This window comes from Protopterus annectens, chromosome 10.part0 (assembly GCF_019279795.1).
Source record: "Protopterus annectens isolate FY-2018-M chromosome 10.part0, PAN1.0, whole genome shotgun sequence".
In the NCBI taxonomy this organism is placed as follows: domain Eukaryota; kingdom Metazoa; phylum Chordata; order Ceratodontiformes; family Protopteridae; genus Protopterus; species Protopterus annectens.
Genome location: NC_056744.1, coordinates 1521652296 through 1521680154, shown reverse-complemented (window position 1 = coordinate 1521680154; position 27859 = coordinate 1521652296). Strand labels below are relative to the sequence as shown.

Genomic DNA, 27859 nt, shown 5'->3' with positions numbered 1-27859 from the left:
ATAGTGTAATCGGTGTGTTTGTGTTTGTGTGTGGTTACACTTGTTCCTTGATATGTCCAAGGATTCGAAGGTCTCAGGCTTCAAGAAGTGTGACTCGTGCTGTCAGAAAATGTCTCTGACAGACGGTCACACTTCTTGTGTGTACTGCCTGGGACCTTTACACCTGCAGGACTCTTGTGCTGTATGCCATGGCTTCAGCCCTAGAGTCCTGCAGGAAAGAAAGAACAAGCTCATTTTAAGGGGCTTGCTTAAGCCTGAGGGTCCCCCGACTGCTACTTCGGGTAAACCCTCTAGGGCTCCTAGGTCTTCGACTCCAGCTACTGAGTCGACGCCTAAGGCATCGAAGTCTACTACGACATCGGCTCCGGCTGGAGCCGATGAGACTCGAACTGCTACTTCTGTGGTTCCCTCGGCTCCGGCTGGAGCCGAGGCATTGGAAATTTTTAGGTTGGCTCCGATCAGACCATCGGAACCGACATCTGGAAAGAGGTCCAGGTCACCGTCCCTTGGCTCCGTTCATTCGGCTCCAGCATCTCCCTTGCTGTCTGAACGGAGCCATAGATCTCACTCCTCTAGACCATCGAGGCTTTCGGATCATGACCTTCAGAGGGTAGTGAGTCGACTTCTTAAGTCCGAGGCACTGGCCCAAATGCTTCAGAGCCCGACTCATCAGTCGATGCTTAACCCTATCCCTCAAAATGTTCCTCCTCCGACTCCTTTGAGCTCGGAGCCGGGGCGTTTTGGAACCGAGACTGTGGTAGCGTCGGAACCGATACAATTGTCTTCGGTTCCGTCGTCGGCTCCGAGGGGGTGAGTGTCATCGGACCCTTGTCCGACCCCGCTCTCCCTCTCGGCGCTTCAGCGCTGGTGAGTTCGGCTCCGACATCGGCCTCGGAGCCATCGCTGTCGGTGCCGAGGGAGGTTTTTCAGCTTTTCGGAGCGGGGACCTTTGGCTCTGCCTGACAGAGGTGCCTTCGAGGTCATGTGGGGTGTGTTGGAACCTGGTTCAACACCACAGTTGGCTCCGTCCGTCCCTCCCTCCTCGGTGCCTCAGGTTATGTCTGCTCACTCCCTCATCCCAGACCGCAGAGAGCCAGCTCCTCAAGAATCCCCTGTGGGGATCTCATCCTCTTCTGAGGCCTCTCCTGAATTGGCAGGGGAGCCCCCTAGGAAGAGAAAGTGCAAGAGGAAGCACATAGACTCACCTGAGTCTGTCACCTCTGACACGGATTTAGAGGATTCCGAGGGTTCCCCCCGTTCCCCTTCTGAAGATGTCTCTTTCGCGGACATTCTAGAGATCCTGAAACAGAGGGGAAATTGGCCAGCCCTTAACCCTTCGGAGGATGAATCTGTGTATCTTGAGGTGTTTGGCTCTCGCCCTTCCACCTCCTGGGTGTCCCCCCCCTTTGACCCCCTCATGCAGGTGGTAGCTAAAAAGGCTTGGACGGCTCCTGACTCTGCGGACCACACCCCCAGGAGACCTTCAAAGTTTATCACAGCACCAGCAGATAAGCAATTTCTGACTAAGGGAGTTTCTGTGGATGCTATGGTGGTAGCTGCCGCCACTAAGAAGGAGCTAGCTGTTCCTTCGGTGCCTGTCCATCCTCCTAACAAGGAATCTAGGTCTATGGACAGGTACGGGAAGCGGATGTTTTCGTCAGCGACCTTTGCTATGCGTTAAGCTGAACTACCTCTGTCATTTCACTCGTCTTCAAAGAGACTTGATCAAGGAAGCGAGTGAGATGTTAAAGGATCCTACAGCTGCAGGTTTTCAGGATAAGATGAACGCTCAGCTGGCTACCCTAAATTCTATAGCTAACTCCTCCATGCGCCTCCTCTCATATGCGGCTGATGGAGCGAGCAGAGCCGCAGGGACAGGTGTGGCCTTACGCCGGCATGCATGGATGCGGCTATGCAATTTTGCGGACCCCTTTAAAACGTCTTTCACTAATTCCCCGTTTGATGGATCATCCCTCTTTGGTCCTCAAGTGAAAGAAACCTTGGCGAGGTGCGAGACAGATGGCAAAACTCTTTCTGCCGTCGGAGTCCGTTTTTCTACTCCTTCTAGGCCTTACCCCAAAGGCCAGAAAAGTGGGAAAATGTGGTTCCGCAAACAATCTCAAGGGACTTTGCCTGACGCACAGAGTCGGTTCCCCTCCAGAGGCAGAGGGGGGAACAATAATGGTAGACGTCGCCCTAGAGGCAGGGGGGGTCCGCAGAACCAGGGCAATCGAGAAACCTTTTCCGATAAGCCCTTCCAGCATCCCTGAGGTGTTGCCCGACTGTCCACCTTCGGAGGCAGTCGGGGGAAGATTGTCACTGTACCCAGAAGCCTGGCGATCCCTAACTCAAGACAAGTGGGTACAGTCCATCATTTCCGAAGGCTATTCCATTCCGTTCTTTCGTATTCCAAATCAATCAAAAAAATCCCTTCCAGATGTTCCACCCGCTCAAAGGGATCAAGCAGCGTTGGAAATATCGAAGTTGCTTGCAAAAAGAGACATTCAGCCAGTGCCAGCAGACCAGCAAGGATCCGGAATCTACTCCAAGTTCTTTTTGGTTCCAAAGAAAACAGGGGACTGGAGACCCATTTTGGATCTCAGTATCTTGAACAAGTCGGTCAAGAAAACAAGATTTCGGATGGTCATGCTACAATCCATCCTACCCCTATTGGGAAAGGAAAACTGGATGTGCTCTATAGACCTCCAGGATGCGTACTATCATATAAAAATGAACAGACGCTCCAGGAGATTCCTCCGCTTCAGGCTGGGAACCAGTCACTTTCAATTCAGAGCCCTGCCCTTTGGACTAACCACTGCCCCCCGGGTGTTTACCAAATGCATGGCAGTGGTAGCTTCTCACCTGAGACAAGGATTCCAGGTGTTTCCATACTTAGACGACTGGCTCCTCACAGCTCCTACCAAGCATCTTCTTCTAATAGCCAGAGACTACACCTTTCGCATTTGTCAAAAGTTAGGTATCTCAATAAATTGCGAAAAGTCTGATGTTCTTCATTCCACATTGCTGCAGTCCTAACTATTGGGTAGTCCGCTGTCCAGTCGGCCCGAATACCAAAGTATATGGCTGACGTCGGTCACGGCGCATTAGACTGACGTCAGTACGTCAGGGTACTAATGCGCATGACCGATGTCATATCCTCAGTCTTTTTTGCCGCATGGTCCGATGCAGAAGCAATTTTGCGAGTGCAGGTTGGCGTTCTGAAAGTTTCTGAAGTCAGAGTTTCAGACCGAATCAAAGTTGGCTAAGTACCCCGTTGGGGAATATTTTGGTTTTTTCTTGCCTCAGTATTTAACCGGATGTCAGAAAAAGTGAATAACTGTATTTCTTGTGGGAAACAGATACCTCATAGGGATTACCATACTTTGTGTATACCTTGTTTAGGGCCTGAGCACGACGTTGTTGGATGCCGCTCTTGTGCAAGATTTAACAAACGCACTATTAAGAGAAGGTTAGACTGTGCCAGGTTAGTGTTTGTAAAGCAGCAAAGCCTAGAGTGGAAGAACCGACAGTCCCTGACGCCGGTTCTTTAGAAGGCTCAGTGGAGCCGGAGGTTCTGCCAGGTGTTTCTTTGGAGTCTCAGGGAGAGACTTTATTGTTACAGGATGTATCCTCTCAGGAAGTAGGCCAGGCTGAGGGGGCTTCTCAGGTGGCTGTTCTTCCCTCTCTTCCTAAGGTGGTTAGAGCCTCCCCCTCTGTTTCCAAGGCTTCTTTGAGAGGCAGGCCTAGTGTAGCTTCAGTGGGGGTTTCTCCTAGTGTTTCAGGGTCTTTGCCTAAGAAACATATGCTTAAAATGGCAGAGGATTTGATTACTATGATTAGAGGTTCTATGCCCCTCCTGATAAGAGGCCTAGGGTGGAACCTGAGTTTGAGAGTTTTGAGCACTGTTCGAGGCTTCTGAGTCTTCGGCTGAAGACTTGCAGGAGTATCCTCCTTATTCTGATTCTGATGTGGATGATTCTACTCCTTCAGCTTCTCCTCCTGAGGATTTTTCATTTTCAGAGACTCTGCATTCCATGAGGGAGCATTTTAAATGGGAAGGTCAAGATTTCTCTGATTCCAGGAAGAGGCTTAGGGAATTCTTGTTTTTACCCCAGCATAGGCCTTTAGCTATACCTCCGGTTCTGAATGTGGTGGAAGATGTTTTTGCAGAGGCTTCCCTGAATCCTGATTCTTTGCCTCCTGCACCAGTAAAACCGGATAGGTACTATAGGGTGCCTGAAGCTCATAAGTATCTTTTTAAGAGTCCTAGGGCAGACCCGGAAACTGTCTCTCAGGGGCCTAAAGGTGTGAAGGCCTTTGTGGTTAAAAATCCTGTTCCTCCTGATAAAGAGGCAAGGGCTTTGGATAGATGGGGAAAGAAAGTGTATACTTCTTCCACTTTAGCCATGAGGGCATTGAATTGTCAGTTTCACATGTTAAAATATCAGAATTACCTCCTTTCACAATTGAAATCTAAGGTGGATGCTCTGGCAGAAGGTATTGAGTGTAAAGAGTTGCAGGATTTAGTTCATGTGTCTGAACAGGTGGGTAAACATTCCTTGCAGTGTGGTTTTGATGCTGTGCAGGCCTCCTCGAGGGTGGCTGCCACTGGTTCTGTTCTTCGTAGGCACGCCTGGTTGAGAGATCAGAACTTAGCAGAGCATGTTAAGACAAGGATTTTGGATGCTCCTTTACAGTCTGATGTGTTGTTTGGTTCGCCTGTTGAAGCAGTTTTAAAGAAAATGGAGGACAAGGCTAAGTCTATGCAAACTGTTAAAGATTTTTTGCAGGTGCAGCCTCCGAAGTTTAGTAGAAATTGGCCTACTAAGGGGTGGACTTATCCTGCTTATGATTCCCAGTCTAGGGGTAGGTCTAGACGTGGTAGGGGCAGAGCTCAAGGTTCTTTTAGGCCTAGGACAGGGAGTTCACCTGCTCAGACTTCTGGGGAGGGCAGGGGTCAGTCCTTTCGTAAGCAGACCCAATGACCTGCCTTTTCAGCTGCCAGTACATTTTCGCCTGGCAGCACCTCTGGGAGGAAGGCTGTCTCTTTTCAAAGAAAATTGGGATTTAATTACCCAAGACAGATGGGTTCTGGATATCATTCACCACGGTTACAGGTTTTATTTCCATACCTTGCCTCCTTTCAAAGGCATGCCAGACATTCCTCCTCTACAAAGAACAGAGGCTCACAAGCAAATTTCTCTGTTGCTCCAAATAGGAACCATTCAGTCAGTTCCTGTGCCAGAAAGAGGCCTAGGATTTTATTCTCGCCTGTTCCTAGTACCAAAGAAGGGGAACACGTGGAGACCAATTCTGGATTTATCTATCCTCAACACTTATCTGGACATTCCCAAGTTCAAAATGTTGACGTTACAACAGCTTTTACCTCTGCTGGGCAAAGATCACTGGATGGTAACTTTAGATCTCAAGGAAGCTTACCTTCATGTGCCTATAAGGCTAAGTTGCAGGAAGTATCTGCGTTTTCGAGCTGGAAATTCTCATTATCAGTTCTCTGCATTGCCCTTTGGCTTATCCACTGCCAGAGTATTCACAAAGGTTCTGGCTCCAGTGATAGCTTACTTCAGGCTAAAAGGAATTCAAATCTATCCTTACTTGGACGACTGCCTGATTCTGGCTCAAGAAAAGGAAGACCTTCTACAGCATTTGGAATATGTTATAGCAGTGCTAAGATGCCTAGGGTATTCTGTGAACGAAATAAAGTCCAGTCTAGTACCCTCTCAAGACATGTGCTTTCTGGGTGTGAGACTGAATACAGCAGCCCAGATGGCCTTTTTAACCCCGGACAAACAAAAGAATCTATCCAGTTACTTCCATCAACTATCTCTTCAGTCCGGGCTGACTGCAAGGACAGTCCTTCAAGCCTTAGGGTTCATGGCATCTTGTATTCTGGTGCTTCCCAATGCCAAACTGCGTATGAGGAAGCTACAATGGTATCTACAAACTCTATGGCCACAGCACTGCCAGGATTTGGACACTGTCATTCAAATAATACCTTGCATTCAAAAGGAATTTTTGTGGTGGGCTCAGGAATGTCACCTAAACAAGGGACTCTCTGTGACCCGGCCAGAGGCGAGTCAGATTCTAACGACAGATGCCTCAGACATTGCTTGGGAGCTCATCTAGATGGAAAATGGATACAAGACAAGTGGCCTGCCAGACTACAGCATCTACATATCAACATGAAAGAGATGTTAGCAGTCCAGTTTGCATTAATGGCTTTCAAGGAGTTACTTCTTCCAGGGCAGGTGTTGATTCTAACAGACAACACAACTGTCATGTGGTACATCAACAAACAAGGGGAACACATTCTTACCCATTGTGCAGGCAAGCAATGATTTTATGGGAGACTGCGCTCAGCTTGCAACTAACTCTTCAGGCGAGGTTTCTGCCGGGAGCACAGAACTCCTTAGCAGATGTGTTAAGCAGGCAAATCATGGATCCCCACGAGTGGAAACTGGATCTTCATGTATTTCAAAAATTGACAGTGTCATGGGGAACTCCAGACATAGATCTGTTCGCTTCTCCACTAAACCACCAGCTGCCAAAGTTTTGCACGAAAGGATTTCATCACACAGCTTGGAAAGTGGATGCTCTTTCTTTCAGTTGGAAAACTCTTCATGTGTATGCTTTTCCACCTCTTCCTCTTCTCCCAAAGGTGCTTCTAAAGGTCAGACAAGACAAGCCAAGGATGATTTTAATAGCTCCAGATTGGCCTCGGCAGCACTGGTACCCATTACTGAGGAGTCTGGTAAGGAAGCCTCCATGGCCTTTACCCTTGATTCCACATCTGTTGTCTCAGAAGGACGGTCGTCTGCTCAATGTCAAGCTTCACTCTCTTCATCTAACAGCCTGGCATATTCTGTTTTGAAAGACGACAGGTCTCAACTTCCTCAACAAGTTTTAAATGTGATTATGGAAGCCAGAAGACCTAGTACAAGGAAAGTGTACGCAGAAAAATGGAAGAGATTTTTATTTTGGACTGCAGCAAAGAATTTGGAGATTTTGGAGCCTAATTTGAGTGTGGCTCTTCAATATCTTACTGAGTTATTGGACAAAGGTTTGTCTTTCTCTTCCATTAAGATTCATGCTGCAGCAATTTCAGCTCACTATGATTGTGACCCACCATTGTTTTCACATCCTTTGTTCAAGCAATTTCTTAGAGGGGCAAAGAATATAAGACCCCCACGTAGAGCTCCTACTCCTGCTTGGGATCTCAATTTTGTGTTGGAGAAACTTACTCTACAACCTTTTGAGCCTCGGCTACTGCTGAACTGAAATACTTGTCATGGAAGACTGCTTTTTTGTTGGCCATTACTTCTGCAAGAAGGGTTTCTGAGTTACAGGCCCTTATGGCTGTTGAGCCTTTTTTGATTTTTCATAAGGATAGGGTATCATTACGTACTAATCCTTCCTTTATGCCTAAGGTGGTTTCTAGTGTGTCTTTAAACCAAACTATTCATTTGCCTACTTTCTATGCAGATCCCCAAAATAAAGGGGAAAAGATTTTGCACACTTTAGATGTACACAGGCAATTGCGTTATTATTTAAGCAGGACTAAGGATTTTAGGCAGTCTCAGCAGTTGTTTGTTTCTTTTGCTTTGAGTTCGCAGGGCAAGCCTGTGTCAAAACAAACTATTTCTAGGTGGATTGGGTTCTGTATTGCATTTTGTTATTCCCATCATGGCAAGGAGATTCCAGCTGGGATTAGGCCTCATTCCACTAGGGCTACTGCCACTTCAACAGCATTTCTAAGGGGGGTGGCAACTAAGGATATTTTGGAGGCAGCTACTTGGAGTTCAGTGCATACTTTCTCTAAGCATTACCACCTTCCTCTCTACTCTAAGTCTAGGGCTGGTTTTGCCACAGCTATTTTGCAAGGCATGTTATCAGCTCCTGCTTCCTTATGATTTGCCAGCCTCCCTTACCTCTGCTTTGGGATTCTACCCAATAGTTAGGACTGCAGCAATGTGGAATGAAGAACATAGTACAGTTTTTACCTACCATAAATGTAGATGTTCGAGGATCCACATTGCTGCAGTCCAATTACCTCCCTCCTTCCCCTCTGTGTTTAGGGGTGGTTGTGTAGGTGAGATTATATTCTGGTACCTTGGTATATATTGTATATATTTTTGGTGCAGGTATGTTTGGTGTGTTTTGGTTTTGGCCTTGTCTTTTTAGGGTCTTCTGACATCTGGGGCAAGAAAAGACTGAGGATATGACGTCGGTCATGCGCATTAGTACCCTGACGTACTGACGTCAGTCTAATGCGCCGTGACCGACGTCAGCCATATACTTTGGTATTCGGGCCGACTGGACAGCGGACTACCCAATAGTTAGGACTGCAGCAATGTGGATCCTCGAACATCTACATTTATGGTAGGTACAAAACTGTACTTTTTGTCGCCTTGTCATGCTATTACCTTCATAGGCGCAAATCTAGACACAGTCAACATGTCTGCGAGACTCACAGACCAAAGAATAGCAGACATACGCAAACTGGTCTCCCTTCTCTTCCACAGCAACAGTCAAAGTCAGATTAGTTCTGAAAGTACTGGGGATTATGGCAGCTGCTATCCCTCTACTTCTATTAGCCAGATTTCACATGAGAATCCTTCAGTGGATGCTCTTCACACAATGGTCGTACCAGCAACTTCCGATGTCCCACACCATTATGATTACGCAAGCATGCAAGAATCATCTTCTTTGGTGGATTTCTTCCCCCCAGCTCTTCCTGGGAAGACCCTTTGTTCCTCCCCCTCCGGTTGCTACTCTGACAACGGACGCCTCCCTGATCGGGTGGGGGGGGCATTATCAGGGCAGAACAGTCCAGGGCATATGGCAACCAGACGAACGCCACTTGCATATAAATGTTCTAAAGATGAGAGCAGTGCTTTTAGCGTTGCAAGCCCTTCAAGACTCTCTTCCCTTGGGAACGATAGCAATCCAGACGGACAACATGTCTGTAGTGTGGTATATCAACAAACAAGGCGGAACCAGGTCCTATCCCCTATGTCGAGAAGCACTCAGACTGTGGCAATGGGCGATTTCTTCTCAACGGTTTCTGATAGCAACGCACATCCCCGGGAAGTCCAATCTTATCGCGGACAAGTTGAGCAGAGCTATCCTCATGCCTCACGAGTGGTCTCTGAAAGATTCTATTTTGGAGAAAATTTTTCTCAAGTGGGGTCAGCCTTGCTGCGACCTTTTTGCTACTCCCCAAAACAGCAAGTGCAGAGATTATGTCACCCTATTCCCGTTACCAGGCCAGCCCAGCAGAGACGCTCTAGTCCAAGTTTGGCCCCGGGGACTTCTGTATGCATTTCCTCCCTTTTTCCTCCCTTCCCACTAATCTCTCAAGTGATACAGAAAGCTATTGCTCAGAAGGCCTCATTGATCCTCATTGCTCCTTACTGGCCTCGACAGGTTTGGTTCCCCTTTCTACATCAATTTCTGATAGAGCAACCTTGGCATCTGGACCTAGTTCCAGATCTTTTGATCCATCAGTCGGGTCAGTTACATCGCTCCCTCCCCTCTCTGAACCTCACTGCTTGGTTCCTCCAGTTCCAACCTTAGCCAGGCTTCCTCAAATATCTCACTCTGTTCGAGATATTTTGATAGCTTCCCATAAATCTTCCACTCGGAAGATTTATCTGAGTAAGTGGAAACGTTTCGCCTGTTGGGCTCAAGGAAGGGACATAGATCCTTTCACTGCTCCCATCCAAACAGTCCTTGATTTTCTAGCTGAACTTTTCCATGCAGGTTCATCTCCTTCTACTCTTAAAGTTCAATTGGCAGCTATATCTAACTTTCATGTGGGCATCTCAGATTCTGCCATCATGTCCCACAAGCTTTGCAAAGCGTTCTTGAAGGGAGTTTTTCTTCTTAAGCCTCCGATAAGAACTCCTCCTCCTTCTTGGGACCTTAATTTAGTTCTCACATCTTTGATTCTTCCCCCTTTTGAACCTGCAGCTTCTTGTTCAATGAAATTGCTATCCTGGAAGACTCTCTTTTTGATAGCCATTACTTCAGCTAGAAGGGTCTCAGAACTTCATGCACTCAGCAGTCGACCACCCTATCTGTTGTTTCATAAGGATAGGGTATCCTTACGGACCAATCCATCCTTCTTACCTAAAGTAGCCTCTGCGGCAAATCTAAATCAAGACATAGACCTCCCTGTGTTTTTCCTAACTTTTCTAACAGGTCTGAACAAAAATTGCATTGGCTAGATGTTCATCGTCAATTAAGATATTATTTGGACAGGACCAAACAGATCAGAAAAACTGACCAGTTGTTTGTTTCTTATGCAGAAGGTAGAGAGGGCCTTGCAGTTTCGAAGGTATCACTCTCCAGATGGCTAACATCCCTGATTTCCTTTGTGTATGAAATTAGACACCAAAAGTTGCCTAACAAACCTAAGGCTCATTCGACTAGGGCTTTGGCTACCTCTATAGCTTTCCAAGACAGGCTGCCTATTGATACCATTTGTGCAGCAGCTACATGGGCTACTCCTCACACTTTCATTTCTCATTATAAGTTGGATCTAGCTTCTAGGCATAGAGCTAATTTTGGTTCCACTGTTCTCAAGAGTCTGTTCCGATAGGCCACCCGGGACAAGGTGCTAGGGATGCGGTCCCATCCAGCAGGAATGAAGGCGAGATAGACAACTTAACATATAGAAGTTATGTTCTTCCCATAACGTTCCATGTTAGTTGTCTTCTTCTCGCCTTCTTTCTTGCGTCCCACCCTCCTTCCCCCTAGCCTGGACAGACCTAGAGGAGTTTGTTTGTGACCTCTCTTTCTACCACCTCTATTATATATATGTATATGCTATACTATGCATATATTCCCTCATCAGGTTTCAGGTCACCTTATTCCTTTCCTTGTATAGAGGTTGGTTTTTTCCCTTTCCATTAGTTTTGGATTTATTATTGGCTGGGCCTAGCTTACAAACGAGATCTGAGGTAATACCGCCTAGCATTGTGGGATATAAGGGGAGCCTCGAGCCGGTGGAACCAACTCTCGAGCTTTTAGAGTGGCCGAGTCGGAGCCGAGGTCGGCTCCGAACCCATCCAGCAAGAAAGAAGGGGAGAAGAAGACAACTAACATGGAACGTTATGGTAAGAACATAACTTCTATTTCTTGCTTGGAGAATGGCTGTTTCTGGTTTTTGACTGAATTAGTGACTGTATAATTACTAACGCAGTGTGTATAGTTCTAAGACTGATTGTGGAAGGTGAAAAAGTTCAACAGGTAGGGAGGTCATACAGAAAACGTAACTACACTGTCACATGCTAACTCAAATACTGTACAAAGCCATGTATCATACATGATTATGCAGATGTGTATAGATATTTCTTTTGGAGTATTCCCTCCACTCCAACCTTTAATAATCTCATTGTAGCAGGTTTGTGTCGAAGGATGTAAAGCCTGCCTACAGAATTACTATGGAAGTGTTACAGCAAGTTACAGAATTTGCTTTTTTTGTCAGAATCAGTTTAACTTTTGATCTGTCAGCATCCTTGCATTTGTAGATCTTTACTAGCAAGCCATTTTTTATAATGAATGCTAGCTCTTTCTTTGGGGGATGGAATAGCTGGGTGTTCAGGATTTAAAAGTTGCAGCTTTTATTTTTTGACATGTACAGCTTTCACCTGACTAGATAGGAAATTACAAAATTTTTGGAGGCTGTCTTCATAATAGCAACCGGGTTGTGTTAGCCATTTTCCAAGTTCTGTATCTTTGTTGTTTTTTTTAATGATTTTGTGTCAGCAATGTTCTTTTCAGAAGATGTTGATATATCAAGCCCATTTGTTTAAATAAATTCACATTTGCAGTGGCTTTGACTTAACCTGATGTGTGGTGACAGAGTAGGTTATTTTAGTTAAAGAAGTGTAGGAAGCAAAGCCCTTGCACATTGAGTGTGGAGAGTTTACTGCCCTTTCTCTGAGTTGGACATTTAAACATGTTAATTTATAACAAGTTAATTGCATTGATGCTTGCTAGGAAGGAATCCATTGACTCATTCTGTATTTTTGTTTGTAACAGGATACTTGTAATATCTGTTTAGTGAAAATGAAAGATTCAAACATTTTTAAAATGTTTACATGCTTTGTGTTCTTCTGTAAACTGTGTACTGATTTTCCAATTACCCAGTTCTGTCCTATTAACTTGGTTAAGTTATCTCAGCATTATGCACCTCCTTATAGATATTTTAAGTTTCCTTTTTCTCCAATTATTTTAGATGCAGCTCCACTTTTTGGGACTTCTCAGTCAGCAAGTAAGTGTTACTCACTGATGTAACTCATTGTTTTTATATTTAATTTCTCAACATACAAAGTAGCTGAATAAAAATATCCTCTTTAGTTCTGTGTTTGCTGTCCAAGATCAACAGTTGTTCTGTAAACTTGAAATCACAGGCTAGAATGATTTTTGAGGAGCAGACGTAATTTCATTATTCCTTAACCATGAAATGGGAAACTAAACACTTGTACTAGCAGTACCTAATGTATGATTTTTCTAGCTATTAGATGTTATGCCATGATGGCAATTATAAAAAAATGAGGAGTTAGATTAAAGGTGCTGCTAACTGTCGTGGTTAGCACTTCATAATATCCATTCGTACTGAACTGTCAGCAAAGTACATCCCACACTAGGTCATCTCTTAAAAAATGTATTAAAATGTCAGAAAACATAATGCCTTATTTATGTGCAAATTCAGTATATTCCTTCATAAAACTTCAGTGTGTCGTGCTGTAGAGTTGCAAAATATATTTGCACCTGCCCGTTATACATTTCAGTTTTTCCCCCAACATGTTTCCAGCCATAAATAATTCTGCTCAGGGTGTGGCTAAGATGGCTCTGTAACAAATCCAATTTCTTTCTGACTACTAAGTAATCAAGAACTGTATATTCTAAGATCTGAAGTTATTTAATAAATTCTAGAAAAAAATAAGGAAGAGACTGATAGATTTTTAATTTTCAAAATGTAAAATATTCCAGTCAGAAACTTCATTTCAGTATAGAAAATAAGGAAAATATAAAATGAGTTACCTAAAAATAGTTCACAGGATCCTTCTCTTACAAAAAGACATTATATTTCTTAGCAGACCTACAAGATGTTATGACAAAAGTGATAAACTATATTTAAAGATTAGCAGTTTCAAAGAACAATTTAAGAATCAAATGTATTCAAAGTAATTTGATAAAACAAGAAGGTACAGAAGTTACTGCCAAGGAAAAATCCCTAAGTGATCATAAAAGAAGAATGTCTTGGAAGCAGGGACGTCGGGAGGCATACGCACTGTACTGATTTCAGTACAACTTATTTTGAAGGGGGGTAGCATTCAAAACAGCAAATGCCCCGACTTCTTCACCCTCTTCCCCCTTCCAGGCCATCTGCCCAGAGACGCACTAGTCCACGATTGGCCTTGGTGACTTCTTTATGTCTTTCCACCCCTTCCATTAATTTCACAGGTAATTCAGAAAGCAACTGCCTTGAGAGCCAAGATGATTCTCATTGCCCCTTATTGGCCTCGACAGATATGGTTTCCGTTCCTGCATCGTTATCTCTTGGAGCAGCCTTGGCATCTGGATCCAGTGCCAGATCTTTTGGCCCATCAGTCGAGGCAGCTGCACCAATCCCTTCATTCTCTCAACCTCACTGCTTGGTTGCTCCACTTCCGTCCCTAGCCAGGCTTCCTATGATTTCAAATCCTGTCCGGGATATTATAGTAGCTTCCCTGAAGTCTTCCACCAGAAGGGTCTACACTAGTAAATGGCAACGTTTTTCCTTCTGGGCAAAGGCTAGAAGTATAGATCCATTCACTGCTCCAATTCACTCGGTATTGGATTTCCTAGCTGAAATTTTTCATGCAGGGTCTTCATCCTCCACAGTAAAAGTTCAGTTGGCAGCCATTTCAAATTTTCACATGGGCCTGTTGGACAACAGCATCATGTCCCATAAGCTTTGCAAAACATTCCTTAGAGGTGTCTTCTTACTCAAGCCCCGATCAAAGATCCTCCACCACAGTGGGATCTAAACTTAGTTTTAACATCCTTGATTCTACCTCCCTTTGAACCTGTGGCTTCCTGTTCATTGAAATTACTTTCCTGGAAAACACTCTTCCTGGTCGCTATTACATCTGCTAGGAGAGTATCTGAACTTCATGCCCTCTGCATTCGTTCTCCTTCTTTAGTCTTTCACAAAGACAGAGTTTCTCTAAGAACGAACCCCTCTTTCACACCCAAGGTGGCTTCGCAGACAAATTTAAATCAATCAATTGACCTCCCAGTTTTCTTCCCCAATTATTCGAACAGGGCGGAGAAAAACTGCATTGTCTGGACGTTCATCGTCAGCTCCGATATTATTTGGACAGAACTAAACAAATCAGGAAATCTGATCAACTCTTTTTATCTTATGCAAAGAATAGGAAAGGCCTTCCTTGTCCGGTGTCCAAGGTGACCCTGTCTAGGTGGCTCCCTTCTCTGATCACATATACTTATCAACTCAGAGGTAAAGTATTGCCTTCTAGGCCAAGAGCCCATTCAACCAGGGCGCTAGCCACATCAACAGCTTTTCAAGCTAGACTACAGATACACTATTTGTGCAGCAGCCACATGGACTTCCCCTCATACCTTTGTTTCGCATTACAAATTGGACATGGCCTCCAGGAACAGGGCAAAGTTTGGTTCCACCGTTCTCAAGAGTCTGTTCCAATGAGCCACCCAGGATGAAGGTGCTAGGGACGCGTTCCCATCCAGCAAGAATGAAGGCGAGATTGACAACTTAACATTGTGAAGTTATGTACCTACCATAACGTTCCATGTTAGTTGTCTTCTCTCGCCTTCTTGCGTCCTGCCCACCATCCCCCTAGCCTGGACAGACCAAGAAGATTTCCCCTTCTTTGAAGGGTCCTGATCTTGCACTGTCAGCCAGATAGCTTGTCCTAGGGTAGCTACTGCTTAGATAGCGATCCTTTGGGAGTTATCCCTTTTCCTCCTATTCTCCAGTTAGAGGACTATATTGCCTAATGTTGTTTCAGCTACCAAACGAGATCTGGGTAGTTATCACCTAGCATCATGGGATATAGGGTTGCCTCAAGCCGGTAAAATTAGCTCTCGAGCTTAGTAAGTGGCCGAGTCGGAGCCGAGGTTCGGCTCCGAACCCATCCAGCAAGAAGTAAGGCGAGAGAAGACAACTAATATGGAACGTTATGGTAGGTACATAACTTCTCATTGCTGTTGGTGAGGGATTCAGTGACTGCTTCTGATTTACAGTAATCTGCAAAGTTAGTCATCCAGAGGCCCTTTACATTGGCTTTGACTTCAGAAGGAGCAGTCTCAGGCCCAATCCCTGATGGACTGCACTTGTGACTGACCTTTTTATAGACTTGGACTCCCCGTTTCTAACCTCCTGGGTCCTGTCTGTGAGCCAGCTGGCTATCGACTATGTGGCATAAGACTTTATACCTAACCTCTTGAGTTTGTCAACAGTACCCAGTTTGGGTATTGTGTCAGATCCCTTGATTAGATGAGGGTAGGCAATATGAACTGTTTTGCCCTCATCCATTGCTCTTGGTGATGTTCTCAAAGAAGTCCACCAGGTTGAATAGGCTTGACCTACCCTTGACAAAACTACGTTGGGTTGTGGCCAGTGTTTGGATGTTTCTATGTCATTATTGATCATTTCCATGATGATTCTGTCCATGACTTTGAATATGAGACTAATGAGATTTATGGGTCTGTAGTTTCAAGGGTCTGTACATGGCCCACCTTTATACAAAGGGTTGATCGTTTCTCTTCGCCATTCATGAGACGTACCAGTTTAGAAGCTACAGTTAAGCAGCAATTTGAGAGTAGATTACAACAGGAATATTATGATACAGATACTGTAAATGAAACCTGTTTTACAGATCGTCAGAAAGAAATACTTAAGAAATTGTATTTTAGCAGCCGCCATGAAAAAATCATGAGTAATCTGAATTTATCCAGTATTTGTTTCATAGTTTCATAGTTTAGTACTAGGCTATCTACCCTAGGGCATTTATAAGCCTAGCCATAGTGTATGTGGCTTTCGCCACCCCATGTAATGGTGCAAAAGTATACAGAATAGATTTAGTTTACTGTGCCTCTGTCTAAGTGACACAGTGATGACCCCCTGGGTAAACCTACGATCTCCCATCCACTCGTCAAGATTTCTCTTGAAGAGAGTCAGTGAGGGGCTCTGCCTAACATGAACTGGGATTCTGTTCCAGAGTGTGGGAAGCCTCTGAATTATGAATCTGTCCCTCCAGCATGTCTTATTCATATTTGTGCTGAAGTTTAGATCTTTAGCTCTCGTGGCTCTGATGGATTTGGATTTTTTGAGATGGAGCATGTCCATCAGTTCCGGATTGGACATGGCCTTGTACGTCAGGCACAGATCACCTCTGAGTAGGCGGTATGCTATTGAATAGAGCTGGAGTTTCTTTAGTCTGGCAGCATATGACATATGTTGGAGACTCTTGATCCTCTTGGTGAGGTACTTTTGGGGTCTGTCCAGCTGTTGCAGGTGTCGGGTGAGGTACATACCAAATGGGGCATTGTACTCAATCATGGGTCTGATAAGGGAGGAGTATGGGGTACAATGACCTCCTTTGATCTGGATGTGAATCCCTTCATGATAAGGTGGGCAAGGTAGAAGGTCTTTCTGACCACTTTGGCAACGTGGGTGTCAAATGAGAGATCACTGTCAACTTGGGTCCCCAGGTCTCTGATTACTTTTTCTGTACTCAATGGGTTGCTGCCTATGTGATAATTTGTGGGTACTTTGTTTTTCCCAAAGGGGATGACTATACATTTTTTGGCATTGAGTTTAAGGCCATGACTCCGGCACCAGTTGTCCGTTTCAGTAAGGCCTTTTTGTAGGATGCATGTGTCAGCTGGTGTATCGACTATGGCACCTAGTTTGCAGTCATCTGCGAACTTTGTCAGCCACAACCCTCCCGTGTTTGCTTCCACATCTGAGTAATAAATGCCGAACAAGAGGGGTCCCAAGACAGCCCTGTGGGACACCACTTGTGATTGGCTTTGAATCTGACATTGCTCCAGCGATTTTGGCTTTGTGGGTTCTGTCCTTTAGCCAATTTGCAACCCATTTTGTGACATATGGATTTACATTTAAGCTGTTGAGCTTGTCTATGATGCCTGAGTGGGGTATTGGGTCGAAGGCTTTAGCCAAATCCAGGTAGGCTGTATGGACTGCTTTGCCCTCATCAATGGCTCTAGTGACTGTTTCAAAAAAGTCAACCAGGTTCAAAAGGCAGGATCTGCCCTTTACAAAGCCGAATTGGGTGGGATCAAGTGTCTGTAGGTCCCCGATGTCTCTGTTTGAGTTCCATAATGATTCTTTCCATAGCCTTACAGACCAGGCTGGTTAAGATTATGGGGCGGTTGTTTCCAGGGTCTGTAGAGGTGCCTCCTTTGTGGAGTGGGACCACTGTTACTGTATGCCAGTGTTCAGGTACATATCCTGTAGTAAGGCTAAGGTTAAATAGCATTCTTATGTGCGGGTTTAGCTCCTCTTGGAGTTTACGTAGCACGCAACCCGGGACACCGTCAGGTCCCATTGATGCTGTGTTTTTAGCTTTGCTGAGAGCGGCTCTCACCTGGACATCTGAGATGACAGGGAGGTTACGTTCAGCTGGGATAAATATTTCTTCTTTTGGGGGTGAGGGAGGGGAGAAATTTGCACTGAACCTGTCTGCCAGTATGTTGGCAGTATCTGTGGGTTCAGTGTATTTTTTGTCGTTATGAACTAACTCTGAGCATATCTGAGGGTTTCCGCCCAGGTTTCTAACATAGCTGAAGAAGGCCTTGTGGTTATTTTTAGTGTCCTCAGCAATTTTTCTCTCAAAGTTGGCCTTGGATGTTTTTATGAGAGAACGTAGTTTTTTTGCTAGTGCTAGTCAGAGATGCCTTCCCTTTATGGGAATTTGCTCTGTCTTGCAGAAGCTTCCTTCTTTTGTTCTACAGTTTGTTTATGGCTGGGGTCCACCAGACAGGATGCCTGCCCTTGGTGGAGAGGGTCTTGGTTTTATTTGGGATTGCATGATCCATGCATTCTTGGAGATGTCCGTAGAAAGCATTTGTGAAGGATTCATCATTGTGGGATGTGGTTTCCACTGGCCCAGGGGGCTTAAAGGATAACATCTCAGTCTTAAGAAGTGTAAAGTCGGCTTTCGAGAAGTTTCTCACTGTAGTCTTTTGTGCTGGAGGTAGAGGTGGGATATGAATATCCAAGGTGATTAGTTTGTGGTCAGATCTCGCTAGTGAGGCGTATACTTCCGGTGTGGAGCATTTTGTCCCCATGTTTGTGATGATCAGGTCTAGTATATTATCTCCCCTTGTGGGAGAGGTGACTAGCTGTTCCATTGCATTTGAGTTAATGAATTCCAGGAACCTTTGGGCTAGGGTATTGAGGCTAGAATAACGCAACCCCAGTCTATGTTAGGGTAGTTGAAGTCTCCCAATATGATGGTATTTGGTGAGACATTCATATCCTCCAATGTCTTCAGGAAGGCTGAATGGGGTTCCTGAGATTGGGAGGGTGGTCTGTAGCATGCTACCAGTTGTATAGCAGTTTTGCCTACGGGTAGTTGCACCTGGATGGTCTCCAGTGCTTCATGTGTACCACTAACCTGGAGGTGTGGGTGTCCTTGATGAATATGGACACTCCCCCTCCCTTTGTGGTTCGGCCCGAGTTCTGGGGCTGAAATGCATGATACGAGGTATAGCCTGGTAGAGCTGGGGTACTCTCAGGAGCCTTGAACCAGGTTTCAGTTACTGCACAGACATCGATGCTCTCCATACTGAGGAGTGCTTCGAGAGCCTGCAACTTGAGATTTAGACTTCTGGTGTTGAGCAGCATTACCCTTAGTTTTTTTTCCATTTTTGTTTTCTAAGGAGGTGGGTTTGTCTTTTGAGCCTTGCCTAAAAAAGGCACTATGGGGGTGGCAAGAGCCTTAGCCAATATCTGGAAGCCCAGTGGTGACAGGTGCAAGCCATCCCTTGCGAAGCAGCGTGGCTTGTCCAGCATGTCATCCCAAGCAGACAGACATTGGATCCCCCTAGAATGACACCAGTAATTGAGCCAATTATTAAAGCTGATCATCTTGTCTTTGTATTGTGGCATCATTCCTGGTGAGGGCAAGATGCTGGTCAGGGTCATACCAGCCTGGGCTACATAATCAGAGAGCTTTTCTGTCTCTCTTCATGTAGTCCAGGGAGGTACGTCTCAGGTCATTCATGCCAGCATGGAGAAGAATATTTGTACTTGCTTTGGAGTGACCTGAGTGCATGTGTTATGTGGCGGATCCTAGCTCCTGACAGGCAGCTTGCTGTTACCCTCTCCTTGTTCAGCCTGGTAAGTGGAACGTCAGTGTGTCTGACTATAGAGTCACCTATTACTAGTGTATCAGGCATGATGTTTGGCCTTAAGGGCTGTGATTGTTTGGCACGCTGACATATTGAAATATGTGTTGCATGTGTTGTGTTTTGAGGTGGTTGGTTCTTGGGTGTCTGCTTTGGGAGCCTCTGTTGTTTTGGTAAGTTTTTGATTAGAGCCTCCAAGTATGTCTTTGTGTTTTTATGTGTATGTTTTGCAGTTGTGGTAGGTCTATGTGAGACTGGGTTTGTTGTGTGTGTGGTTACCTTCTCCTCCTGTCTGGTCTTGCCAGTCCTGAGTTGAGAGAGTTCAGCCTCCAGTTTGGCTATATAGTTGCATCTCTCACATGTATTTGTGTTTGTTGGGAGGAGGAGAGGGTTGTCTATGTACATGAGACAATTGTAACATTGTCTCAAGATTCCCAGATTAACCAGCTGAACTGGAGAGGATGCCAGTAATATACCACTCAACATGCTAGAATAGTATAAGGGAGTGCTGTACCTTTAAGGGAAGTGGGTATTCACAGGGGTTGTAGGTGGATGTAGTGCTTACTTCAATTTGAGAGTGCTTACTTAGAAGAGCAGTTTTAGGGGTAAGTGCTAGGCTTATAATATAGCGAGTAGACTGATTTTACTAAAAGTAAAGCTTTCTTAAGGGAAAAACTGAAGAGGAAAATCTTTTATCTAAGTATACCTTCTAAAAGTAGCTTCAAGAACAATTATAAACAGAATGCCAAAAAAATAGAACTCAATCATATTACACATTGAATGAAAGACTGTAGTACGTGTAACAGCTGTAGGGTGGAGTTTGGGAATTTTAATAGAGGTACCTCTGACCTCCAAAGTGTTATATGAGAACTCTGAAAGATAATACACTGTTTTACTAAGACTAAACTCAAGTTGATTACACAGCTTTATTTGGAACAGAATACTGCAATAGAGGTAGAAAGACCATATGAGAAATGGCAATATTTATTTATTTTTACTTATTTACATTTGTTTACTAGAATAATCTTACTGGCCAGAAGCCTTTTCAATGGAGACCCAAGGAAAAAAGCTAAAGCAGTTTAAAAGAGCAAAGAATAAATAAATAATTGAAGTTGAACAATACATTCAAAAATAATAAAGCTGTGTAAAATATAAGTGACCTTTAATGTAATTTTATGTTGTTATAGAGAGTATGGTGAGTGAATATCTTCCAACTCTCCCAAAATAGGTAATCAAGAGAAAATATCTGGCTTGGTGGTCTAAAGTATTACAAGGAGTATACAATAGAAAGAATCTTCCCTAGGCAGTTTATAAGCAGTAAACAAGTTCCAACAATAAAGCTAGATCTTGCATAATCCAGTCCATCCATTTGAAGAACCAGTATTAGCTTCTGTAGGCAGTATTCTTTCAGCATTAAGAGAGCTTTCCTAAAGTTTTAGTTCTTCGCAAAATGCACCGATTCCCTCTCTTCTTCTGATCTCATTTGGTGACAAAGTATTGTGTGGGGTTCTCTGGCTTGAACTCATTTTTTTGTGATTTTTTTTTTATCCTTTGGAATGATAGATATTTCTTTCCTTTGATATTTTATGCATGTATGTATGTATTTATTTCATTTGTCGTTGTTTACTGGCAAAGTCCAACTGGGCAAGGCCCATTTTCACTGGTGGACTGAGGAGAAAAGCTCTAGTAAATGACATTTGCATTTACAGTTTCAGTGCATATGATGTACAAAAGCAAATGTAGCATAAAGAAGTAAGAATGCTAGATGTATTTTGTCATTTAGCTAGACAGTTCTTATTGTATTGCTGTTACAGAAAGTAGCTATTTTTTCCTTATCTGTATCCATATCTGATTAGTTGTAGGGCCACCCTTTGTCTAAGTAGTTGTTTGTTCTGCTTCTAGTTAGTTAGATTTTTATATTCTGGAATTTGTTACTCTTTTTTCTCCTTTTTTGTCAATAATTTTACTATTGTTTATTATAGTAGTGTTTTGCCTTTTTTTCCTGGGGTTGATGTTTGTGCTGTACTTGTGACATTGCAAACAAGACCCTAGGCTTCAATAAGTTTGATTAATGAGGTCACAAGTTTCCACCCTAAGATGCACATGACCTTTCTTTCATGTGTGTTGGAGAGGATAATTTAGATACTTCTTGTAAATTATGCAAGAATTTTGGGAATCACACTCTTTAGCGACATAGAAACAGATAAGGGATAAAGGTCTCCTGCCCTCCGAGGGACAAAAGGAAGGAAAGCATCCACGCCACTGTTTACAGAGTATTTGGTTTGCATATAGTACCATCTTATTAAGCCATAAGTACTTTAAATTGAAAGAGTACTTGTAGTGAGTTTTCAAATTATTTATTGATTTTTCTAGACTTAACCATTTTAAAGTGCTATTGATTTTTCACTGACCTTGCTGTTGTTTTCTGCATTGTAGTAATTTTAAAAGTGTGTGTTTTTAGCTAGTTTGTTCGGCCAGTATTCACTTTGGGCAAATTGTAATGTGGTTTTACATTAAGAAGACTTGGGACTGCATTTCTAGTGTTAGTAGAATGTAGCCTGGTCTGTCCAAGCTGGCAGTCTCACAGAAAGGCTTTAACTGAGATTGTTTCATTAACCAGAGGGCTATTTAGTCTCTCTATTCAATTTTCTTTACCTGAATAAATTTGGTGTGTTTAAATGATGCTTCTTCTTGTGCAGCAAATGGTAGCAGTGCCCTGGAGATGCACAGGCACTCAGAATCTACATTTTCTATATAAAACTACCCTTGCAGCTTTTTAAGTACTCAGGTGCATAAAGAGCAGCTAGTTTGCGCAGTGACAAGCACTGCCACACAAGTTTAAATACGCCTTTTACTGTATACTACAACAAAAAAATGATATATATTTATATTCATATTTATAATTATCATTTAAATAGGAGTTTATATTATAAACATTCATTATGAATACCAGTGCTTTCTTGTTACGTGCAAGTATATGATGAAATACTTTCGTAATTGTTGGTTTATCTAAATACATTTATTCATCCACTCGCCGTAAGCATTCGGCTGCAGATTTGAATACTAGCTGGAGAAACTGCCTACAAATACTACTGTTTACCATAGAGTTTAGTGTTTTTTCAAGCTTGTGTACTCAAGCAGAGTTTTTAATTGACTAATTATTTAATTAATTGGTAAAGTGCTTATTGTATTGATTTTAATTTGGCGCCCTTTTTTACTTACTTGTATAAATAGATGTACTAGAGATGTTATTTGTACTGTCTGATGAAGCGTGGTGGTGACCACGCGAAAGCGCTTACTCATTAAAATTGTTTTATGTCTACACTTTGGATTCGTGTTTTTAAAAGAAGGGAACTGTTGCCGTTTCATTGACTGTGTCACATTGATTGCTCAGGAACTTTGAGTTGTTCATTGCTCTTCATTTTCCGTGGTGGGAGTACCTGGTTGTTATCATCATTTTACTGTATACTCCTACAGCAACCTTCTGACAACATTACAAGGGCCTGTAACTATGGATGTTAAGTTGTCTATCTCGCCTTCGTCCTTGCTGGTTGGGGATCGGAGCCAATCCTCGGCTCCGACTCGGCCATCTTCTATAGCTCAAGAGCTGTTTACTGGCTTGAGGCTACCCCCTATCCCATGATGCCTAGCGCTAGCTACCCAGATCTCGTTTGCCACTTCAGCTGCGAGGTGTCGTTTTTCTGGCTCAGGCTCGTACCAAGCTTTTTTATAGAACATTAGTCTTTTTCTTAGGGGTTATTGTTAACTTTTAGTCTTATATTTGTTGTATTAGCGAAGTCTATATTTGTAGCTTCCTTCCCTTCCCTTTAGAACTCATTTAATTTACAGAATTCTCCCCCTCCCTCCTTATCCTTTTCTTGTCAGGTTAGCCGTTTAGGTTAGAGGCTTTCCTTCTACCTTCTTTATAGGCTAGCCTTTTGAGTTAGAGGCTTTCCTATCAAAAAAAAAAAAAACTTTAGCTTTAGTCTGTAGTATACTGTGTTTTTCTGTAGACTGTATTTTAATTTGTTAGCTATTGCTGCATTTTTTGTTACAGGATGTCAAAAGAATCCAAGGTGCCTGGGTTCAAGAAGTGTGACTCATGCTGTCAGAAAATGTCTCTGACAGATGGGCACACTTATAGGTTCATACTAGGCTATCTGCCCTAGGGCATTTATAAGCCTAGCCAGAATGTGTTTGGCTTTCGCCACCCATTTTAAATTTATTTTGCTATGCCCTTTTTCGAGGTTAGTATACTGTGCCTCTGTCTAACAGTGACGCAGAAGTGATACCCGGGGTAAACCTACGATCTCCCATCCACTCATCAAGATTCCTCTTGAAGAGAGTCAATGAGGGACTCTGCCTAACCTGGACTGGGATTTTATTCCAGAGTGAAGGGAGCCTCTGGGTTATGAATCTGTCCCTCCAGCATGTCCTATTTATTTCAGTGCTGAGGTTCAAGTCTCTCGAGCCCGTAGCTCGATGGGATTTGGATTTTCTGAGGTGCAGCATGTCCATTAATTCCGGGTTGGACATGGCTTTATACGTCAGGCACAGATCGCCTCTGAACAGGCGGTATGCCACTGAGTAGAGCTGGAGTTTCTTTAACCGGGCAGCATATGGCATCTGTTTGAGCCCTTTGATCCTCTTGGTGAGGTACTTTTGGGGTCTTTCCAGTTGCTGCAGGTGTCTGGTAAGGTACATCCCAAAAGGGACATTGTACACTGTGCACCTGCAGGACTCTTGTTCTCACCTGCAGGACTCTTGTTCTATCTGCCATGCATTTAGTCCAAGAGTTCTGCAGGAGCTAAAGAATAAGCTTATTCTAAGGGGGTCTTTTAAAGCCCCAGGATTCACCGGCCAAGACTCAGCCTGTGAAATCCCCTAAATCTACCAAATTGTCGGCTCCAAGTTTGGAGCCTTCTTTGGATCAGACTCTACCTGCTACTTCGGTTCCGGCTGGAACCGATAAGTCTATCTCCCCGTCGGCTCCATCAGAAACTTTGGAGCTTTCATGGAGCCACAAGAGGCTGAGGTCCCCTTCTCTGGAATCAATACATTTGGCTCCTCAGTCTCCCCTGCTTCAGAGCAAGCGCAGTCCCAGATCTTCTCACTCTTCTCGGTCCTCTAGGCTCTTGGATCACGACGTGGCGAGAGTGGTTAGTAGGTTGCTAAAGTCACAGGCACTTGCCAAGATGTCCAGCCCTCCTCAACAGGTGTCGGCTCCATCCACTTCTATCAGTGTTCCTCCTCTGACTCCATTGAGCTCGGAGTCGGAGTTCATTAGGGTTCAAGTAGTGGAACGGTCGGCTCTGATAACTCTATCTCCTTCGGTTCCGTCATCGGCTCCGATTCCCTCGATGGTGCCTTCCATTGAGGGATCTGGGCGCCGGGGCTCCCTCGTCAGCTCCGAGGGGGCAAGTGGCATTGGACCCTTGTCTGACCCCGTCCTCCCTCTCGGAGCTTCGGCACAGGTGAGCTCGGTTCCTACATCGGCCTCGGAGCCATCTCCCTCGGTGCGGAGAGGAATTACGATTTCCTCGGAACCGGAACCTTCTCTGCATTGTGGCAGGGACACCTTCAATGTCATGAGGAGTGTGCTGGCCGCTGAGTTAGCTCCACTATCGGCCCCATCAGCTCTATCCCCTGTAGTGCCTGTGCCAACCTCTGCTCCTTTTCCAGACCCCAAGTGTGGGGAACTGGCGCTCCAGGGCACTCCGTTGGGTGTTTCCTCTTCTTCTGAAGCCTCCCCTGATAATTCAGAGGAGGCCCTCGTAAGAAGAAGTGCAAGAGGAAGCACATTGACTCCCCTGAGTCTGTCACTTCTGATATAGACTTAGATGATTCGGAAGGGTCCCCGAGATCCCCCTCTGAAGATGTTTCCTTTTTGGGCATCCTAGAAATGCTTAAGCAGAGGGGAAACTGGAATCCCCTAGCCCCTACCGAGGACGAGTCTGTATTCCTGGTTGTGTTCGGTTCCCGACCTTCCACCTCCTGGGTTTCTCCGCCTTTCGATCCACTTATGTCAGTGGTGGCTCAGAAGGCTTGGTCAGCCCCGGATACAGTAGAACCATCTCCGAGGAGACCTGGCAAGTTCATCACAGCACCCCATGATAAGCAGTTCCTTACCAAAGGTGTTCCTGTTGATGCCATGGTGGTAGCAGCAGCCACCAAAAGAGAGTTAGCGGAAACCTCTTCGTCTGTCCATCTCCTAACAAGGAGTCTAGAACCATGGACAGATACGGGAAGCGAATGTTTGCTTCAGCTACCTTCTCTATGAGGTCAATGAGCTACTTATGCCATTTTACCCGGCTTCAGAGGGATCTCTTTAAAGAGCTTGGAGATACCCTTCAAGATCCAGCAGCTGAGGGGGCCCAAGCTAAAGTGGCTTCCCAGCTGGCGACCCTTAATTCTGTAGTCAACTCCTCCATGAGACTCATTTCCTATGCAGCCGATGGTGCGAGTAGAGCCGCAGGTACAGGCGTGGTCCTTAGGAGATATGCATGGATGCAGCTGTGTAATTTTGCAGAACCCTTTAGAGCGTCATTCACCAACACCCCCTTGATGGTTCCTTTCTTTTTGGACCACAGGTGAAAGATACTTTGACTAGGTGTGAGCAAGAAGGCAGGACTTTCTCTGCCATGGGAGTCCTTTTTTCCGCTCCTTCCAGACCATACTCCAAGGGTCAGAAGAGTGGTAAAATGTGATTCCGAAGATCCGAGGGAGCCTCGCCTGACACATGTAGCGATTTTTCCTCCTGGTGCAGAGGGGGAAACAACAACAACAACAGATGCCACCCTCATGGCAGAGGGGGTCCGCAGAATCAAGGCAACAGAGAATCTTTCTCTGAGAAGCCCTTTCAGCATCTCTGAAGGGTTGCCCGGCTGCCCACCTTTGGAGGCGGTCAGGGCAAGACTTTCACTGTACCCAAACGCCTGGCAAAATTTAATGCAAGACAAATGGGTACAGTCAGTTATATCCGGAGGTTACAAAATTCCCTTCTATCAACCCCTCTTATCAAGCAAATCCCTTCCAGATGTTCCACCCAATCTGAAGGAGCAAGCAGTCATAGAAGTTTCAAAACTGCTAGAAAAAGAGTCATCCAGGAAGTCCCGGCAGACCAACACATATCCGGAACTTACTCAAGTTTCTTTTTGGTACCAAAAAAGACGGGACTGGAGACAGATTCTGGATCTCAGCAGACTAAACAAGTCTGTTCAAAGAACGAAGTTTCGGATGGTCACGCTACAGTCCATCCTACCATTTCTGGGTCAGGACTATTGGATGTGCTCCATAGATCTTCAGGATGCGTACTACCACATCAAAATGGATAGGCGCTCCAGGAGATTCCTTCACTTCCGGCTGGTCTCACCACAGCCCCCAGGGTGTTCACCAAATGTATGGCAATGGTCAAGGCTCACCTGAGATGTCGAGGATTCCAGGTGTTTCTATATCTAGACGACTGGCTCCTCACTGCTACTACCAGGCATCAACTTCTGCAAGCCAGGGACTACACAATCACAATCTGCTCCCAGCTAGGCATTACAATAAACTTCAAAAAATCTGCCTTGTTGCCCTGGCAATCGATCACCTATATAGGAGCAGACTTAGACACAAGGAACATGCCCGACATGCCCGCAAGGCTACCACCAGAAAGGGTGTCTACAGTTCGCCAGCAAGTACAAATAAAGGATCCAAGTCAGGTTCATCCTTCAAACTCCGGGTTCCATGGCAGCGGCAGTTCTTCTAATCCCACTGGCCCGCTTTCACATGAGGATCCTTCAATTTCTTCTGTTCACACAGTGGTCTTTTCAACAGCTGCCCATGTCTCACATGATCATGTTTACAGAAGCATGCAAAAAGCACCTTTCCTGGTGGATGGTCTTCCCACTAGTGACTCTGGGCAGACCCTTCATTCAGTCCCCTCCGGTTGCCACAGTGACCACAGATGCCTCCCTGATAGGGTGGGGGGGGGCTTTATCAGGGCAGGACAGTCCAAGGCACTTTGCAGCCTCACGAGTACCATCCGCATATAAACGTCCTAGAAATGAGAGCCGTGCTCCTGGCGTTGCAAGGTCTTCAGGACTCTCTACCTTCTGGGACCATTGCAATTCAAACGGACAATATGTCAGTGGTGTGGTACATCAACAAGCAGGGCAGAACTAGGTCCTACCCCCTATGTCAAGAAGCACTCAGACTCTGGCAGTGGGTGATTTCCTCCCAACGATTTCTGATTGCGACTCACATCACTGGGAGGTCCAACGTTATAGCGGACAGGCTCAGCAGAGCTATTCTGATGCCTCACGAGTGATCTCTGAATCAGGTAGTTGCGGATCTGATCTTCCACAAATGGGGAAAGCCTTGCTGCAATCTTTTTGCCACCCCCTTCAACAGCAAATGCAGCAACTACTACTCCCTTCTTCCGCTT

At 44.8% G+C, this 27859-nt stretch overlaps 1 protein-coding gene across 5 annotated transcripts in view; it reads left to right on the top strand.

The window, feature by feature from the left end:
* LOC122813704 (zinc-binding protein A33-like) overlaps positions 1–27859 on the top strand; it is a 1378975-nt gene that overhangs the window by 839452 nt on the left and 511664 nt on the right. For all 5 annotated transcript variants that reach the window (XM_044086163.1, XM_044086164.1, XM_044086162.1 and 2 more), the window contains one exon: positions 12263–12298. In XM_044086163.1, coding sequence (XP_043942098.1) covers positions 12263–12298 — 36 coding nt within the window. The remainder of the gene's footprint in view (positions 1–12262; positions 12299–27859) is intronic.